Genomic DNA, 21,332 nt, shown 5'->3' on the forward strand with positions numbered 1-21,332 from the left:
TCCCCCAACCCCCTCTCTACCGCTCCCGACCCCCTCTACCCCAATCCCCTCTACCCCAACCACCCTCTACCGCTCCCGACCCCTCTACCCCAATCCCCCACCCCCCCTCTCTACCGCTCCCGACCCCTTCTACCACGCACCAAACCCCCTCTACCACGCACCAAACCCCTCTACCACACACCAAACCCCCCCTCTACCACGCACCAAACCCCCTCTACCACGCACCAAACCCCCCTCTACCACGCACCAAACCCCCTCTACCACGCACCAAACCCCCTCTACCACGCACCAAACCCCCTCTACCACGCACCAAACCCCTCTACCACTCATCCCCCCTCACCACACACCAAACCCCTCTACCACGCACCAAACCCCCTCTACCACGCACCAAACCCCCATCTAAAGAACAACAGCCACGCACCAAACCCCCTCTACCACGCACCACCCCCTCTACCACGCACCACCCCCTCTACCACGCACCAAACCCCTCTACCACACACCAAACCCCTCTACCACTCCCAAACCCCTCTACCACTCACCAAACCCCCTCTACCACGCACCAAACCCCCTCTACCACACACCAAACCCCCTCTACCACTCCCCAAACCCCCTCTACCACTCACCACCCCCCTTCTACCACTCCCCATTCCATCAGTAAAGAACAACAGCTGCTGTGTGTGTGTGTGTGTGTGTGTGTGTGTGTGTGTGTGTGTGTGTGTGTGTGTGTGTGTGTGTGTGTGTGTGTGTGTGTGTGTGTGTGTGTGTGTGTGTCTGTCTGCAAGAGAGAGCTTGACTGTGTTGAATGTGAAAGTGCCCACAAGCTTACTGCATGGTATCCAAATAGTTTGTTTCTAAGCTGGTGTGAGAGAGAGAGCCTGTCAAAGCTCAGCTGTGTGTTTTTATCCATGATGATATGGTCTGCTCCACTGCGTCTCACTGACACGTTGGGCTTCATGGTTTAGTATTGTCAGGAAGGTATCTTATCTCGTTGGTACCGTCTGATTGGAGGATTCGCTCCACTGTGTGATCTAATGATGAAATTAAAGAAGCTTTTAAAAAAATAATTGAAGTGGTGCAGTTTTGTTCAAACTGAACATGTAGAAATAAGAAGTTTTCTGTTTTTCACTAAAGGAGTTGGGAATGAACCTTGTAACATTACACCAATACCCTAGTTACGTACCCTTAATGACTCCAATACCCTAGTTATGTACCCTTAATGACTCCAATACCCTAGTTATGTACCCTTAATGACACCAATACCCTAGTTACGTACCCTTAATGACACCAATACCCTAGTTAGGTACCCTTAATTACTCCAATACCCTAGTTACGTACCCTTAATGACTCCAATACCCTAGTTACATACCCTTAATGACACCAATACCCTAGTTACATACCCTTAATGACACCAATACCCTAGTTACGTACCCTTAATGACTCCAATACCCTAGTTACGTACCCTTAATGACACCAATACCCTAGTTACATACCCTTAATGACTCCAATACCCTAGTTACGTACCCTTAATGACACCAATACCCTAGTTACGTACCCTTAATGACTCCAATACCCTAGTTACATACCCTTAATGACACCAATACCCTAATTACTCCAATACCTAGTTACGTACCCCTAATGACACCAATACCTAGTTACGTACCCTTAATGACACCAATACCTAGTTATGTACCCTTAATGACTCCAATACCCTAGTTACGTACCCTTAATGACTCCAATACCCTAGTTACGTACCCTTAATGACTCCAATACCCTAGTTACATACCCTTAATGACACCAATACCCTAGTTACGTACCCTTAATGACACCAATACCCTAGTTACGTACCCCTAATGACACCAATACCCTAGTTACGTACCCTTAATGACTCCAATACCCTAGTTACGTACCCTTAATGACTCCAATACCCTAGTTACGTACCCTTAATGACACCAATACCCTAGTTATGTACCCTAATGACACCAATAAGTTGACTCCAATACCCTAGTTACGTACCCTTAATGACTCCAATACCCTAGTTACGTACCCTTAATGACACCAATACCCTAGTTACGTACCCTTAATGACTCCAATACCCTAGTTACGTACCCTTAATGACTCCAATACCCTAGTTACGTACCCTTAATGACACCAATACCCTAGTTACTTAATGACTCCAATACCCTAGTTACGTGCCCTTAATACCCAATTAATTACACCAATACCCTAGTTACGTAATGACCCCTTAATGACTCCAATAGCCTCCCCTAGTTACGTACCCCTTAATGATTAATGATACCTAGTTACATTACCAATACCCTAGTTATGTACCCTTAATTACCCCAATACCCTAGTTACTTAATGACTCCAATACCCTAGTTTAATGACTCCAATACCCTAGTTACGTACCCTTAATGACTCCAATACCCTAGTTACCCTAGTACCCTTAATGACTCCAATACCCTAGTTACATTACCCTTAATGACTACCAATACCCTAGACTTACCCTAGTTACATTACCCTTAATGACACCAATACCCTAGTTACGTACCCTTAATGACACCAATACCCTAGTTACGTACCCTTAATGACACCAATACCCTAGTTACGTACCCTTAATGACACCAATACCCTAGTTACGTACCCTTAATTACTCCAATACCCTAGTTACGTACCCTTAATGACACCAATACCCTAGTTACGTACCCCTTAATGACCCCAATACCCTATTTACGTACCCCTTAATGATTCCAATACCCTAGTTACGTACCCCTTAATGATTCCAATACCCTAGTTATGTACCCTTAATTACCCCAATACCCTAGTTACGTACCCTTAATGACTCCAATACCCTAGTTACGTACCCTTAATGACACCAATACCCTAGTTACGTACCCTTAATGACACCAATACCCTAGTTACGTACCCTTAATGACTCCAATACCCTAGTTACGTACCCTTAATGACACCAATACCCTAGTTACGTACCCTTAATGACTCCAATACCCTAGTTACGTACCCTTAATGACTCCAATACCCTAGTTACGTACCCTTAATGACTCCAATACCCTAGTTACGTACCCTTAATGACACCAATACCCTAGTTACGTACCCTTAATGACACCAATACCCTAGTTACGTACCCTTAATGACACCAATACCCTAGTTACGTACCCTTAATGACCCAATTAATTACTCCAATACCTAGTTACCCTTAATGACGTACCCTTAATGACACCAATACCCTAGTTACGTACCCTTAATTACACCAATACCCTAGTTACGTACCCCTTAATGACCCCAATACCCTATTTACGTACCCCTTAATGATTCCAATACCCTAGTTATGTACCCTTAATTACTCCAATACCCTAGTTACGTACCCTTAATGACTCCAATACCCTAGTTACGTACCCTTAATGACTCCAATACCCTAGTTACGTACCCTTAATGACTCCAATGACACCAGTTATGTACCCTAGTTACTTAATACCCTTAATGACTCCAATACCCTAATTAGTTATGACACCAATACCCTTAATGACACCAATACCCTAGTTACGTACCCTTAATGACACCAATACCCTAGTTACGTACCCTTAATGACACCAATACCCTAGTTACGTACCCTTAATGACACCAATACCCTAGTTACGTACCCTTAATGACTCCAATACCCCTAGTTCCAATACCCGTACTCCAATAGTTATGACTCCAATACGTACCCTATGACTTACGTACCCTTAATGACTCCAATACCTAGTTACGTACCCTTAATGACACCAATACCCTAGTACCCTTGAGCTCCAATACCCTAGTTGCGTACCCTTAATGACACCAATACCTAGTTACTTAATGACTCCCTTAATGACACCAATACCTAGTTACGTACCCTTAATGACACCAATACCCTAGTTACCCTTAATGACACCAATAATTACTCCAATACCCCCTGACAGTTACCCTAGTTACGTACCCTTAATTACTCCAATACCCTAGTTACGTACCCTTAATGACTCCAATACCCTAGTTACGTACCCTTAATTACACCTCTCTCGGACAATCTGAAGTCTCATCTGTGATGATTCAAATGCGTTATTTCACGACTGTTTGAGAATAAAGATCACAGTGTTTAAACCCTATCTACGGGGACTAAAGATGTAGTTTCCAGTTGATTGCCTGAGACCCCCCCTGGGTCTGGGAAACTGGCCCCTTAACTCTAAACCGCCAAACAGCCCTTAGGTCTTCAGCATCTATGGAAAAGGACAGTTGTCATGTCTCAATCATTCACTGTGTAAAAATCGTAGGGACTGTCATCATGAATCAAAGGTGTTGTCGTCAAGAATCAAAGGGACTGTCATCATGAATCAATGGGACTGTCGTCATGAATCAAAGGGACTGTCATCATGAATCAATGGGACTGTCATCATGAATCAAAGGGACTGTCATCATGAATCAAAGGTGTTGTCGTCATGAATCAAAGGGACTGTCATCATGAACCAATGGGACTGTCATCATGAATCAATGGGACTGTCATCATGAATCAAAGGGACTGTCATCATGAATCAAAGGGACTGTCATCATGAATCAAAGGGACTGTCATCATGAATCAAAGGGACTGTCATCATGAATCAAAGGGACTGTCATCATGAATCAAAGGGACTGTCATCATGAATCAAAGGGACTGTCATGAATCAAAGGGACTGTCATCTAGAATCAAAGGGACTGTCATCTAGAATCAAAGGGACTGTCATCTAGAATCAAAGGGACTGTCAACTAGAATCAAAGGGACTGTCATCATGAATCAAAGGGACTGTCATCATGAATCAAAGAGACTGTCATGAATCAAAGGGACTGTCATCTAGAATCTAGGACTGGTTGCTGTGGAACTAAGAGGGACTGGTTGTTGTGGAACTAAGAGGGACTGGTTGTTGTGGAGCTAAGAGGGGCTGGTTGTTGTGGAACTAAGAGGGACTGGTTGTTGTGGAACTAAGAGGGACTGGTTGTTGTGGAACTAAGAGGGACTGGTTGTTGTGGAACTAAGAGGGACTGGTTGCTGTGGAGCTAAGAGGGACTGGTTGCTGTGGAGCTAAGAGGGGCTGGTTGCTGTGGAACTAAGAGGGGCTGGTTGCTGTGGAACTAAGAGGGACTGGTTGCTGTGGAACTAAGAGGGACTGGTTGCTGTGGAACTAAGAGGGACTGGTTGCTGTGGAGATTAGGGACCCCCCCTCCCCTCCCACAGAGACACAGACACATGCATCTGTGAGATCAGGGTTCCTCTTTCCTTGTAGTCAGCTACAGGTAGATTCAATTCAATTCAACAGCCACTCCATTGTTCTTCCACTGACAAATTGTCTTCCTGCTGTACCAGATAAACTCCACTATTAATCACTGTTGCTGCTGTATCGTATCGACTCATTTTATACATTTTTGTTTCATTCTACTGTTTGTAATTATTGTGATTAATATTTTTTTTTGATTTTGATTAAATATGTTGTGGCTGAGTATCAGAACCTCTTGACTGGTGTACTACCACTCATAACCACTAGAGGTCAGGCTAAACCTGAGACTGGTGTACTACCACTCATAACCACTAGAGGTCAGGCTAAACCTGAGACTGGTGTACTACCACTCATAACCACTAGAGGTCAGGCTATACCTGAGACTGGTGTAGTACCACTCATAACCACTAGAGGTCAGGCTAAACCTGAGACTGGTGTACTACCACTCATATCCACTAGAGGACAGGCTATAAACCTGAGACTGGTGTAGTACCACTCATAACCACTAGAGGACAGGCTATAAACCTGAGACTGGTGTACTACCACTCATAACCGCTAGTGGTCAGGCTATAAACCTGAGACTGGTGTACTACCACTCATATCCACTAGAGGTCAGGCTAAACCTGAGACTGGTGTACTACCACTCATAACCACTAGAGGTCAGGCTATAAACCTGAGACTGGTGTACTACCACTCATAACCACTAGAGGTCAGGCTATGAACCTGAGACTGGTGTACTACCACTCATAACCACTAGAGGTCAGGCTATAAACCTGAGACTGGTGTACTACCACTCATAACCACTAGAGGTCAGGCTATACCTGAGACTGGTGTAAGTACCACTCATAACCACTAGAGGTCAGGCTAAACCTGAGACTGGTGTACTACCACTCATAACCACTAGAGGTCAGGCTAAACCTGAGACGGGTGTACTACCACTCATAACCACTAGAGGTCAGGCTAAACCTGAGACTGGTGTACTACCACTCATAACCACTAGAGGACTGCTAAACCTGAGACTGGTGTACTACCACTCATAACCACTAGAGGTCAGGCTATAAACCTGAGACTGGTGTACTACCAGTCATAACCACTAGAGGCCAGGCTATAAACCTGAGACTGGTGTACTACCACTCATAACCACTAGATGTCAGGCTATGAACCTGAGACTGGTGTACTACCACTCATAACCACTAGAGGTCAGGCTATGAACCTGAGACTGGTGTAGTACCACTCATAACCACTAGAAGTCAGGCTATGAACCTGAGACTGGTGTAGTACCACTCATAACCACTAGAGGTCAGGCTAAACCTGAGACTGGTGTACTACCACTCATAACCACTAGAGGTCAGGCTAAACCTGAGACTGGTGTAGTACCACTCATAACCACTAGAGGACATGCTAAACCTGAGACTGGATCTGTTAAGTGTGTGTGTACACCCACTAAAGTATTACTTTGAGATGTTTTTTTTTAAACGTGGTGACACCTGTAGTTTCCACTTTTTACAGTCATTTTTACAGGAACCAATCATGAAGTTGCCCACTCTTCTTTTCTTTCAGTGTAAGTTTAACCCTCCATAGGGTCCCCCAGATAGCATATTAACACGCCATAAGTCATTAAATAAATATTTAGAATAATTTCTCTGTCTCATTTCAAAATGTGTAGAATAGCAGGGAATTAGATCAGAGAATTTTGAAAGTCAAGACAATCCTTGTCCGGCATGGAAAATATTTTTTTTTTATAGAGAATATACTTGTTTTGGGAATTTTCTAAATACATTGAATGTTATTTTTTTCCATGTCAGTCTGGAAGGAGCAAAGAATCCCAATTTCAAACTCTCCAAAAAGTATATATATATATATATATATATTAAAGAAAATGTCAATAATGGATATTAACTGAAAAATTATCTGATGTAGTTTCTTACAATAGCTCTCTGTGACTAAAGAATAATTATCTCAACATTGTGATTCTGAAAAGATGAGCCTGGAGATTTGGTCAATTGTTGTCAACACCACTGTTCTACAACACAGCTTAAACAATGGAAGTATCTGCTGTGCTAATCGGGCGGCAGCATGGGTAGCCTAGTGGTTAGAGTGTAGAGGCGGCATGGGTAGCCTAGTGGTTAGAGTGTAGAGGCGGCATGGGTAGCCTAGTGGTTAGAGTGTAGAGGCGGCATGGGTAGCCTAGTGGTTAGAGGAGGCAGGTAACCTAGTGGTTAGAGTGTAGAGGTGGCAGGGTAGCCTAGTGGTTAGAGTGTAGAGGCGGCAGGTAGCCTAGTGGTTAGAGTGTAGAGGCGGCATGGGTAGCCTAGTGGTTAGAGTGTAGAGGCGGCATGGGTAGCCTAGTGGTTAGAGGAGGCAGGTAACCTAGTGGTTAGAGTGTAGAGGTGGCAGGGTAGCCTAGTGGTTAGAGTGTAGAGGCGGCATGGGTAGTCTAGTGGTTAGAGTGTAGAGGCGGCATGGGTAGCCTAGTGGTTAGAGTGTAGAGGCGGCATGGGTAGCCTAGTGGTTAGAGTGTAGAGGCGGCATGGGTAGCCTAGTGGTTAGAGTGTAGAGGCGGCATGGGTAGCCTAGTGGTTAGAGTGTAGAGGCGGCAGGTAGCCTAGTGGTTAGAGTGTAGAGGCGGCAGGGTAGCCTAGTGGTTAGAGTGTAGAGGAGGCAGGGTAGCCTAGTGGTTAGAGTGTAGAGGAGGTAGGGTAGTCTAGTGGTTAGAGTGTAGAGGAGGTAGGGTAGCCTAGTGGTTAGAGTGTAGGAGCAGCAGTAGGTCTGGAGGAGCAGCAGTAGGTCTGGAGGAGCAGCAGCCTTTCTGGTCTGTCTGGAGGAGCAGCAGCCTTTCTGGTCTGTCTAGTCTGTCTGGAGGAGCAGCAGACTTTCTGGTCTGTCTAGTCTGTCTAGTACCCTCTGGTCTGTCTGGAGGAGCAGCAGCCTCTCTGGTCTGTCTAGTCTGTCTGGTACTGTCTGGTCTGTCTAGTCTGTCTGGAGGAGCAGCAGCCTTTCTGGTCTGTCTAGTCTGTCTGGTCTGTCTGGTCTGTCTAGTCTGTCTAGTCTGTCTGGTACTGTCTAGTCTGTCTGGTACTGTCTAGTACCCTCTGGTCTGTCTGGAGGAGCAGCAGCCTCTCTGGTCTGTCTGGTCTGACTGGTACTGTCTAGTCTGTCTGGAGGAGCAGCAGCCTTTCTGGTCTGTCTAGTCTGTCTGGTACTGTCTAGTCTGTCTGGTCTGTCTGGGGGAGCAGCAGCCTTTCTGGTCTGTCTAGTCTGTCTGGTCTGTCTGGTCTGTCTAGTCTGTCTGGTACTGTCTAGTCTGTCTGGTACTCTCTAGTACCCTCTGGTCTGTCTGGAGGAGCAGCAGCCTCTCTGGTCTGTCTGGTCTGTCTGGTACTGTCTAGTCTGTCTGGAGGAGCAGCAGCCTTTCTGGTACTGTCTGGTCTGTCTAGTCTGTCTGGTCTGTCTGGAGGAGCAGTAGCCTTTCTGGTCTGTCTAGTCTGTCTGGTACTGTCTGGTCTGTCTGGTCTGTCGGGGGGAGCAGCAGCCTTTCTGGTCTGTTTAGTCTGTCTGGTACTGCCTAGTCTGTCTGGAGGAGCAGTAGCCTTTCTGGTCTGTCTATTCTGTCTGGTACTGTCTGGTCTGTCTGGTCTGTCTGGGGGAGCAGCAGCCTTTCTGGTCTGTTTAGTCTGTCTGGTACTGCCTAGTCTGTCTGGTACTGTCTAGTACCCTCTGGTCTGTCTGGTCTGTCTGGTCTGTCTGGTACTGTCAGGTACTGTCTGGTCTGTCTGGTCTGTCTGGTCTGTCTGGTCTGTCTAGTCTGTCTGGTACTGTCTGGTACTGTCTAGTCTGTCTGGTCTGTCTGGTACTGTCTAGTCTGTCTGGGTCTGTCTAGTCTGTTTGGTCTGTCTAGTCTGTCTGGAGGAGCAGCAGCCTTTCTGGTCTGTCTAGTCTGTCTGGAGGAGCAGCAGCCTTTCTGGTACTGTCTGGTCTGTCTAGTCTGTCTGGTCTGTCTGGAGGAGCAGTAGCCTTTCTGGTCTGTCTGGTACTGTCTGGTCTGTCTGGTCTGTCTGGTACTGTCTAGTCTGTCTGGTACTGTCTAGTCTGTCTGGTCTGTCTGGTACTGTCTAGTCTGTCTAGTCTGTCTGGTACTGTCTAGTCTGTCTGGTACTGTCTGGTACTGTCTAGTCTGTCTGGTCTGTCTGGTACTGTCTAGTCTGTCTAGTCTGTCTGGTCTGTCTGGTACTGTCTGGTACTGTCTAGTCTGTCTGGTCTGTCTGGTACTGTCTGGTACTGTCTAGTCTGTCTAGTCTGTCTAGTCTGTCTGGTACTGTCTGGTACTGTCTAGTCTGTCTGGTCTGTCTGGTACTGTCTGGTACTGTCTAGTCTGTCTGGTCTGTCTGGTACTGTCTGGTACTGTCTAGTCTGTCTGGTACTGTCTAGTCTGTCTGGTCTGTCTGGTACTGTCTAGTCTGTCTGGTCTGTCTGGTACTGTCTAGTCTGTCTGGTCTGTCTGGTACTGTCTGGTACTGTCTAGTCTGTCTGGTACTGTCTGGTACTGTCTAGTCTGTCTAGTCTGTCTGGTACTGTCTAGTCTGTCTGGTCTGTCTGGTACTGTTTGGTCTGTCTGGTACTGTCTAGTCTGTCTGGTACTGTCTGGTACTGTCTAGTCTGTCTGGTCTGTCTGGTACTGTCTAGTCTGTCTGGTCTGTCTGGTACTGTCTGGTACTGTCTAGTCTGTCTGGTCTGTCTAGTCTGTCTGGTCTGTCTGGTACTGTCTGGTACTGTCTAGTCTGTCTGGTCTGTCTGGTACTGTCTAGTCTGTCTAGTCTGTCTGGTACTGTCTGGTACTGTCGGGTCTGTCTGGTCTGTCTGGTACTGTCTAGTCTGTCTAGTCTGTCTGGTACTGTCTGGTACTGTCTGGTCTGTCTGGTACTGTCTGGTACTGTCTGGTCTGTCTGGTACTGTCTGCTACTGTCTGGTACTGTCTGGTCTGTCTGGTACTGTATGGTCTGTCTGGTACTGTATGGTCTGTCTGGTACTGTCTGGTACTGTCTGGTCTGTCTGGTACTGTGTGGTCTGTCTGGTACTGTCTGGTCTGTCTGGTACTGTCTAGTCTGTCTGGTACTGTCTGGTCTGTCTGGTACTGTCTAGTACTGTCTGGTACTGTCTGGTCTGTCTGGTACTGTCTAGTACTGTCTGGTACTGTCTGGTCTGTCTGGTACTGTCTGGTCTGTCTGGTACTGTCTGGTCTGTCTGGTACTGTCTGGTCTGTCTGGTACTGTCTAGTACTGTCTGGTCTGTCTGGTACTGTGCTGCCAGCGCTATGGCAGGTCCGCCAGGGCGCTGTACGAAAACGCACCATCACACACACACACACACACACACACACACACACACACACACACACACACACACACACACACACACACACACACACACACACACACACACACACACACACACACACACACACACACACACACACACACACACACACACACACACACACTATCATTAAGAGTCATTAACTCTCACAGGGACTAAATGTTACAGCACGTGTTTAAATGTGGTTCTGCTATTTACAGTGAGTTGATTACAGGAATCATTATCTTCTCCACTTTCCAAATCAACAGATGGCATCATGACCGTTGTTGTAGCTAGAACACTATATTCCCAGGGACTCACAGTAACATTACTGGAGACGTGAGTCTCAGAACAGTACAGGGAGCTGTATATAATGTACAACTACATTCATAGAACATAGAGACATGACCCAGGAGAGATACTACACAGTATGTGCATTAACTAGATAGGCTACACTACTTGTCATTTCTTTGCACCAGATTCAACAGGAACAGCTGTGTATGTGACTGTGACAACATGCGTGACACAGATAGAAACGGAACATTCTCCCGCGTCAAACACCCCTGTGACAAACGGTTGTGTTTGCAGAAACCTGAGCAGAGCAGAGGGGGTGGTTTGGGTTGTGGTGAGATGGAAGGGTACACGTTCGTTGTTTCTCATCATACCGCCTGTGTTTCAGCACTCAGGGTGCTGTGTCTCTCACCACATCCGCTCCTCAGCTCTCTCTCTCTCTCTCTCACCACATCCTCTCATTGGCTGTTTCTCTCTCTCTCTCTCTCTCTCTCTCTCTCTCTACCTCTACAGAACTGCAGGCCTCCAGGGCTCAGTTTCACCTTAACTGCTTAACCCCCCCCCTCCCACACTCCTCTACGTGATGGAGACTGCTAACACCCCCCTCCACACTCCTCTACGTGATGGAGACTGCTAACACCCCCCACTCCTCTATGTGATGGAGACTGCTAACACCCCCTCCACACTCCTCTACGTGATGGAGACTGCTAACACCCCCCACTCCTCTATGTGATGGAGACTGCTAACACCCCCCTCCCCACTCCTCTAAGTGATGGAGACTTCTAACACCTCCCACTCCTCTATGTGATGGAGATTGCTAACACCCCCCCCACTCCTCTACGTGATGGAGACTGCTAACACCCCCCACTCCTCTACGTGATGGAGATTGCTAACACCTCCCCCCACTCCTCTACGTGATGGAGATTGCTAACACCCCCCCACTCCTCTACGTGATGGAGACTGCTAACACCTCCCCCCACTCCTCTACGTGATGGAGATTGCTAACACCTCCCCCCACTCCTCTACGTGATGGAGACTGCTAACAACCCCCCCCCCCACTCCTCTACGTGATGGAGACTGCTAACACCACCCACTCCTCTATGTGATGGAGACTGCTAACACCCCCCACTCCTCTACGTGATGGAGACTGCTAACACCCCCCCCACTCCTCTACGTGATGGAGACTGCTAACACCCCCCCTCTCCACACTCCTCTACGTGATGGAGACTGCTAACCCCCTCCTCTACGTGATGGAGACTGCTAACACCCCCACTCCTCTACGTGATGGAGACTGCTAACACCCCCCCACTGCTCTACGTGATGGAGACTGCCCCCACTCCTCTATGTGATGGAGACTGCTGACACTGACCCCCCACTCCTCTACGTGATGGAGACTGCTGACACCCCCCCCACTCCTCTACGTGATGGAGACTGCTGACACCCCCCACCCCACTCCTCTACGTGATGGAGACTGCTAACACCCCCCACCCCACTCCTCTACGTGATGGAGACTGCTAACACCCCCACCCCACTCCTCTACGTGATGGAGACTGCTAACACCACCCACTCCTCTACGTGATGGAGACTGCTAACACCACCCACTCCTCTACGTGATGGAGACTGCTAACACCCCCACTCCTCTACGTGATGGAGACTGCTAACACCCCCCACCCCACTCCTTTACGTGATGGAGACTGCTAACACCCCCACTCCTCTACGTGATGGAGACTGCTAACACCCCCACCCCACTCCTTTACGTGATGGAGACTGCTAACACCCCCCCCACACTGCTCTACGTGATGGAGACTGCTAACACCACCCACTCCTCTACGTGATGGAGACTGCTAACACCCCACCCCACTCCTCTACGTGATGGAGACTGCTAACACCACCCACTCCTCTCACGTGATGGAGACTGCTAACACCCCCACCCCACTCCTCTACGTGATGGAGACTGCTAACACCCCCCACCCCACTCCTCTACGTGATGGAGACTGCTAACACCCCCACTCCTCTACGTGATGGAAACTGCTAACACCCCCACTCCTCTACGTGATGGAGACTGCTAACACCCCCCACCCCCGACCTGGACCCTTCCCCTCCACAGGGCCCCAAGCTGGACCCTTCCCCTCCACAGGGCCCCAACCTGGACCCTTCCCTCCACAGGGCCCCAACCTGGACCCTTCCCCTCCACAGGGCCCCGACCTGGACCCTTCCCTCCACAGGGCCCCGACCTGGACCCTTCCCCTCCACAGGGCCCCAACCTGGACCCTTCCCCTCCACAGGGCCCCAACCTGGACCCTTCCCCTCCACAGGGCCCCGACCTGGACCCTTCCCCTCCACAGGGCCCCAACCTGGACCCTTCCCCTCCACAGGGCCCCAACCTGGACCCTTCCCCTCCACAGGGCCCCAACCTGGACCCTTCCCCTCCACAGGGCCCCAACCTGGACCCTTCCCCTCCACAGGGCCCTAACCTGGACCCTTCCCCTCCTTCAGAGCATCGAACTTCCTGTCACCTTGCCTTTGTTTTGTTGCTCAACAGCTTGTATCATATTATATGCCTTTTTGGCAGCAAGCATCAGTCAAATTGAATCAAACAATAATTTACAGTGTAGTTATTTCTTAGCAACGTCTGTTCAACGTGATTTCAGACATCAACTCAAAGTGTTGAACCGTCGTGAATGCAGAGATAAAACTTTTCCTTTTTTCAAAATTATTATTTATTTATTTTTTTATTTTTTTTATTATTTTTTTATTATTTTCTTTGTAGAAGATTAAGATCTGAGCCCTTTGAACATGTTTTTCTCTTCAGACCACTTTTTTATTGATCGAGTCACTGGTGCTTCCTGCTTTAATTTTTGCTTGTAAGCAGGAATCAGGAGGATATAATTATGGTCAGATTTGCCAAAATGGAGGGCGAGGGAGAGCTTCGTACGCATCTGAGTGTGTGGAGTGAAGGTGGTCCAGAGTTTGTTTCCCTCTGGTTGCACATTTAACATGCTGATAGAAATTTGGTAAGATGATTTAAGTTTCCCTGCATTAAAGTACCCGGCCACTAGGAGCGCCGCCTCTGGATGAGCGTTTTCCTGTTTGCTTATGGCCTAATACAGCTCATTGAGTGCGGTCTTTGTGCCAGCATCAGTCTATGGTGGTATGTAGACAGCTACGAAAAGTACAGATGAAACTCTCTAGGTAGATAGTGTGGTCTACAGCTTATCATGAGATTCTCTACCTCGGGTGAGCAAAACCTCGAGTCTTAGATATCGTGCACCAGCTGTTATTTACAAAAATACATAGTCCGCTTCCCCTTGTCTTACCAGATGCCGCTGTTCTGTCCTGCCGATACAGCGTATAACCAGCCAGCTGTATGTTGATAATGTCATTGTTCAGCCACGACTCAGTGAAGCATAAGATATTACAGTTTTTAATGTTTTGTTGGTAGTTTAATCTTCTGCGTAGGTCATCGATTTTATTTTCCAAAGATTGCATGTTTGCTAGCAGAATAGAAGGCAGCGGGGGTTTATTCGATTGCCTACAAATTCTCAGAAGGCAGCCTGCCCTCCGCCTTCTCTTCACACAAATGACGGAGATGTGGGCATGTTCCCGGGAAAGCAGTATGTCATTCACGTCGGGCTCGTCAAACTATTGTTTGCAATAAGGCCCTAAAGTTAAACCGAAAAAAATGTGGCAAAGAAATTAACTTTGTGTCCTGAATACAAAGGGTTGTTTGGGGAAAAACCAATAGAACACAGTGGTGACTGCATCATGTTATGGGTATGCTTGTCATCGGCAAGGACTAGGGAGTTTTTTTTTAGGATAAAAGAAATGGAATAGAGCTTAGCACAGGAAAACCTGGTTCAGTCTGCTTTCTGCCAGACACTGAGACAAATTCACCTTTCAGCAGGACAATAACCTAAAATACAAGGCCAAATATACACTGGCGTTGCTTACCAAGATGACATTGAATGTTCCTGAGTGGCCTAGTTACAGTTTGACTTAAATCGGCATGAAAATCCATGGCAAGAATGATTCACAACCAACTTTGACAAAGCTTGAAGAATTATACAAATAATAAAGGGAACATATTGTGCAATCCAGGTTTGGAAAGAGTTTTACTTAGTAAGGGAATTATAACATGTAACACAAGGGTATGAACATTCATATAAATGAGAATTCTGTATTTCATTTACAATAAATTTGTAAAAATGTCTAAAAACACGTTTTCCCGTTGTCATTATGGGGTATTGTGTGTAGATGTGTACATGTGTTTATATTTAATTCATTTTGAATAAAAATGTTTTTTAATTCAGGCTGCAACAACAAAATAACACGGAATACTTTCTGAAGGCGATGTTTAACTGTTCCACCTGAGTGTCGGGAGGTCTGAGACCATGATGCACTGCAGCGCTGCAGAGTGTCACGGAATACTTTCTGAAGGCGATGTTTATCTGTTCCACCTGAGTGTCGGGAGGTCTGAGACCATGATGCACTGCAGCGCTGCAGAGTGTCACGGAATACTTTCTGAAGGCGATGTTTAACTGTTCCACCTGAGCGTCGGTAGGTCTGAGACCATGATGCACTGCAGCGCTGCAGAGTGTCACGGAAACTTCCTCTCTGTGTGGGCAGGAAAGCAGGAAGCGGTGAGTTTCTCAGAAATCAGGCGTGATACAGACATAAACATCACAATATACTCCCTCGATGGAAAGAAACAGTTGAATCAAAATTGCAGAGAGTTTCTGCACCAAAGAGACAGACTCTTTCTACCATGTCTTGACCTTATTTCAGGTGCCACGTCCTGACCTTAGTTCCTTGTTTATGTCTCTGTTTTAGTTTGGTCAGGGAGTTGGGGTGGGCATTCTATGTTGTGTATTCTAGGTTTTGTATTTCTGTGTTTGGCCTGGTATGGTTCCCAATCAGAGCTGCATCGTTGTCTCTGATTGTCTTAGGAGCCTGTTTTTCCCACTATGGTTTGTGGGTAGTTGTTGTCTCTGATTGAGAACCATACTTAGGCAGCCTGTTTTGCCGCTATGGGTTGTGGGTAGTTGTTGTCTCTGATTGAGAACCATACTTAGGCAGCCTGTTTTCCCGCTATGGGTTGTGGGTAGTTGTTGTCTCTGATTGAGAACCATACTTAGGCAGCCTGTTTTCCCGCTATGGTTTGTGGGTAGTTGTTGTCTCTGATTGAGAACCATACTTAGGCAGCCTGTTTTCCCGCCATGGTTTGTGGGTAGTTGTTGTCTCTGATTGAGAACCATACTTAGGCAGCCTGTTTTGACACTATGGGTTGTGGGTAGTTGTTGTCTCTGATTGAGAACCATACTTAGGCAGCCTGTTTTCCCGCTATGGTTTGTGGGTAGTTGTTGTCTCTGATTGAGAACCATACTTAGGCAGCCTGTTTTGCCGCTATGGTTTGTGGGTAGTCGTTTTCTGTGTTTCACCATACAGAACTGTTTTGTTTTCGTTTCACTCTCTTTGTTATTTTGTTTAGCGTTTCTGTTCTAAGAAATATAACATGAACATTTACCACGCTGCGCATTGGTCCGATCCTTCCTATTCCTCATCAGAAGAGGACCGTTACATCAGGTCAAGTTATATATTTACCATGTCTTGACCTTATTTCAGGTGTTATTTCCAGTATCTGGGTAATGTCACAAACAGTGTATCATGTTCAGTCATCACCCACATGCTGGGAGGGACTGGAAACAGGACTACATGCCAGTATGTGTATTAAAGAGCCTGATAATGACTGGGTATTGAGTCATGAAATGAGCTCTTTGAGGGAAGTCAGTCGTAATGAATCATTCAAAGGTTTCAACCTTACCAACTTCTCTTAGGTGGAAATAAGTGTCAGTCAAATAGTCATATTTCCAACTTTATTATTGAGTAACAAGTGAGTAATATAGTAACAAGTGAGTAATATAGTAACAAGTGAGTAATATAGTAACAAGTGAGTATATAGTAACAAGTGAGTAATATAGTAACAAGTGAGTATATAGTAACAAGTGAGTAATATAGTAACAAGTGAGTAATATAGTAACAATACAAGTGAGTAATATAGTAACAAGTGAGTATATAGTAACAAGTGAGTATATAGTAACAAGTGAGTATATAGTAACAAGTGAGTAATATAGTAACAAGTGATGATGAAAATCAACCAAATGTATTTTAGGAGGCCCTTCTCCTTGCAGATGTCACAACGTGTTGAAGGAAAACGTTACCTGACAACTCAGACTGATAAAATGACACTTGAACAGACTAATTATATATATATTTTATTTAACCTTTATTTAATTAGGATTAACTTAGAATTAACTCATATACACTGAGTGAACAAAACATTATGAACACCTGCTCTTTCCATGACATAAATTGGCCAGGTGAATCCAGGTGAAAGCTATGATCCCAATTGTTAAATCCAGTTAGTGTAGACGAAGGCGAGGAGACGGGTTAAATTGTTATGCCTTGAGGATTGTTATGCCTTGAGACAATAGAGACATGGATTGTGTATGTGTGTCCTTCAGAGGGTGAATGGGTAAGACAAAATATTTAAGTGCCTTTGAATGGGGTATGGTAGTAGGTGCCAGGCGCACTGGTTCTGTCAAGAACTGCAACGCTGCTGGGTTTTTCACACTCAACAGTTTCCCGTGTGTATCAAGAATGGTCCACCACCCAAAGGGCCTCCAGCCAACTTGACACAACTGTGGGAAGCATTGGAGTCAACATGGGCCAGCATCATGTGGAACGCTGTCTACACCTTGTAGAGTCCATGCCCCGACGAATTCAAGGGGGAGGATGAGGAAGGTGTTCTTAATGTTTTGTACACTCAGTGAATACATGAATAAAGATTCTGTTTATTGGGGACGATAAAATACATCCTCACATTGTATAGTAAGTGACAGATAATAGACAGCACACTGTACATTGTAATCACATGATAGAAATGGGTTTGTTCTTCGTCCCAAATGGCATCCTATTCCCTTTATAGTGCACTACTTTAAAGTGCACTACTTTAAAGTGCACTACTTTTCACCAGAGCCTTATGCCACACATGACTCCCTCCAGTCCACCGAGCTCAGCTTCCACAGGTGGCCTGGTCTCGGTCAGGGATCAATTACATCTGTTTATCTGAGGAGCGCTGTATGGAAACACAGACATACAGGATAAAGACAGTATGGTGTCTGTATGGGGAACACAGAGATACAGGATAAAGACAGTATGGTGTCTGTATGGAAACACAGAGATACAGGATAAAGACAGTATGGTGTCTGTATGGGAACACAGAGATACAGGATAAAGACAGTATGGTGTCTGTATGGAAACACAGAGATACAGGATAAAGACAGTATGGTGTCTGTATGGGAACACAGAGATACAGGATAAAGACAGTATGGTGTCTGTATGGGAACACAGAGATACAGGATAAAGACAGTATGGTGTCTGTATGGTGTCTGTATGGAAACACAGAGATTCAGGATAAAGACAGTATGGTGTCTGTATGGAAACACAGAGATACAGGATAAAGACAGTATGGTGTCTGTATGGAAACACAGAGATACAGGATAAATACAGTATGGTGTCTGTATGGTGTCTGTATGGGAACACACAGATACAGGATAAAGACAGTATGGTGTCTGTATGGAAACACAGAGATACAGGATAAAGACAGTATGGTGTCTGTATGGAAACACAGAGATACAGGATAAAGACAGTATGGTGCCTGTATGGGAACACAGAGATACAGGATAAAGACAGTATGGTGTCTGTATGGAAACACAGAGATACAGGATAAAGACAGTATGGTGTCTGTATGGGAACACAGAGATACAGGATAAAGACAGTATGGTGTCTGTATGGAAACACAGAGATACAGGATAAAGACAGTATGGTGTCTGTATGGTGTCTGTATGGGGAACACAGAGATACAGGATAAAGACAGTATGGTGCCATCTTAGAGCCTTTATTAGCACAAAGCTAGCCTGCCAACTCCTACAGTATGTCGTTGTCATGCCGACAATAAGAGTTGGCAAGACAGCACAAACAGATCTGGGACCAGGCTAGCTGGCACAAGACATAGATTGAAGAAGAGAGAGAAGGCTGTGTGATGTCCCTCGTCATAGTAGCAGTGAACTCACCTGAGACTTCCAAATCAGAGCCATGACGACCAGGCCGTAGATGGTACTCTTAGCGATGAAGATGCTGTAGGCCAGCTTGGCAGTCTGGGTGCTCTTCACGTAGTACTCTACAACAAGGACAATAAGACATTGAAATGACCTTGACTAAGATGCTGTCAGGTTAATATTGTTCCGCAGATTAGGCATGAATTAAATATGATAGTATTGTAAACAGTATTATGTAAACTATAGGTTATATGTATTCCATGTATTTGGCATGAACAATAAGTAGTTCAGTATAGAATGGGCACATTTACCTGCCGTCATCCCTCCATCACCACCTTAACATGGAAGAAACAAAGCAGTGTTTCACATGACACAGGCTAATGTACATCCTAGTTCTACATAATGATGTAGAGAAGCTCACTAGTTTACTTACGATTTTACTAGAGAATGACAAATACAGAGAAGTATACTATTGTCGTTTAATAAAACCTGTTTCTTCTCATAAACAAGGACAGTGTTTTAGTTCATAATTTGACCATACCTTCTTCTCCGTTAATGTGATCTGCAACATATATGTTATCGGTCCCATTGAAGAAGCGGACGGTGCAGGTGAATCTGTTAGAGGCCGTGTTCCATGTCTTGGCTGGGACTCTCAGTCTGCTGGTGATACTGTAGCGTCTGTTTTCATCCCTCAAGGCTGTGTTGTCGGTCCCCACTCCATCGGTGATGTTGGCGCCTCCATTTAACTTCCAGAACACAGTGACGTGGTCGGGGTAGAAGTCGGTGGCCACACACACCAACGTCTTCTTCTTCTTCTTGTTTCTATCTTCACACTCCTTAGTGGAGGGTGGAAGGACTTTGACTTTGGGTGGAGTGACAGGGATGTCTGGCTCTGCAGGGAGGAAATAGAAGAAGCTTTAACCTTTAACAGTCAATCAATGGCTCTATTTGTTGTCCACTCAGACCTGAACCTGATTCTGTGTCCAGACAAGCCCATAATAACGCAACATTTTATTTAGCATCTCAACATGAAAGCTATAATATACGATTATTACAGTATTTTTACAGTATTTTTGCAGTATTTTTACAGTATTTTTTTCAGCGTCCTTACCCAGAACTGTTAGCATGGTTCCCTCTCCAAAGTAGGCAGGATAAGCGCCAGAGCACACCACATACTCACAGAGAGAAAACCAGGCTGATGCTAGCTAGCAAGTACTATAGTTGCTGTAGTTTGTCTTTACCAAAGAGGCTAGTACTGTAGTTGCTGTAGTTTGTCTTTACCAAAGGGGCTAGTACTGTAGTTGCTGTAGTTTGTCTTTACCAAAGGGGCTAGTACTGTAGTTGCTGTAGTTTGTCTTTACCAAAGGGGTTGCTGTAGTTTGTCTTTACCAAAGGGGCTAGTACTGTAGTTGCTGTAGTTTGTCTTTACCAAAGGGGCTATTACTGTAGTTGCTGTAGTTTGTCTTTACCAAAGGGGCTAGTACTGTATTTCTAAGCATGTTTATGTCGACAGAGCTTAACTCTCTTTCTCCGTTAGCTCTATTCACAGGACTAAAACAAACCTAGGTATTTTCCACCTCCTGAATATTTGCATGTTCAACTAATATACCAGATCAATCAACTAGAATTCAACCCATTATTAAAAATTATTTCAATATTGTGTATCAATACTTTTAAGAGGTGAATCTCTTACCTAGAACAGTGAGTCTGGTTCCTGGACCAAACTCCGCCTTCTCCATGTGCCACAGAGAGATACCATGCTCTACTTTACAGGCTCTGTAGAATGACCCAGTTCTGACCCGGTTCTGACCCGGTTCTACTACTTTCCTTGGTCTGAACTATTAAAAGGGTTTCTTCCAACTGATCCAACACCATGTAGATTAATTCAAACTAACGTCTGGGAGGATTTTCAACATTATTTTCTACGTATCTATTTCTCTCCATCTGTGGTTCGTTTAGAAATCATCCAGTCTGCCATTAACAGATACATCAATATGGGTTGTATCTAGAAGAGTCTATACACATTTAATCATCAGGTTTCTCACCCAGAGCTGTGAGTTTGGTGCCGCCGCTGAAGTACGGCTGGTTGAGGTTCACACTGATACGAGGCTACAGAAAGAGCCCTCTTCTCTCAACACTGGCAGAGTCTAGTTATATACACCCTAATGTGCTCCTCACGACTCTAGCAGAGTCTAGTTATATACACCCTAATGTGCTCCTCACGACTCTAGCAGAGTCTAGTTATATACACCCTAATGTGCTCCTCCCGACTCTAGCAGAGTCTAGTTATATA

At 45.6% G+C, this 21,332-nt stretch overlaps 1 gene segment (V, D, J or C); it reads right to left on the reverse strand.

Annotated features, from left to right (window-relative positions):
• Window positions 1–16,776: 16,776 nt before the first annotated feature.
• Window positions 16,777–21,076, reverse strand: LOC115122327 (T cell receptor beta chain MC.7.G5-like). The segment is given in 5 exon segments: window positions 16,777–18,057; window positions 19,055–19,161; window positions 19,351–19,374; window positions 19,581–19,931; window positions 20,733–21,076. Coding segments are annotated over 5 exon segments (552 nt in total).
• Window positions 21,077–21,332: the final 256 nt, after the last annotated feature.

Source organism: Oncorhynchus nerka, linkage group LG18 (genome assembly GCF_034236695.1).
Source record: "Oncorhynchus nerka isolate Pitt River linkage group LG18, Oner_Uvic_2.0, whole genome shotgun sequence".
Lineage (NCBI taxonomy): Eukaryota > Metazoa > Chordata > Actinopteri > Salmoniformes > Salmonidae > Oncorhynchus > Oncorhynchus nerka.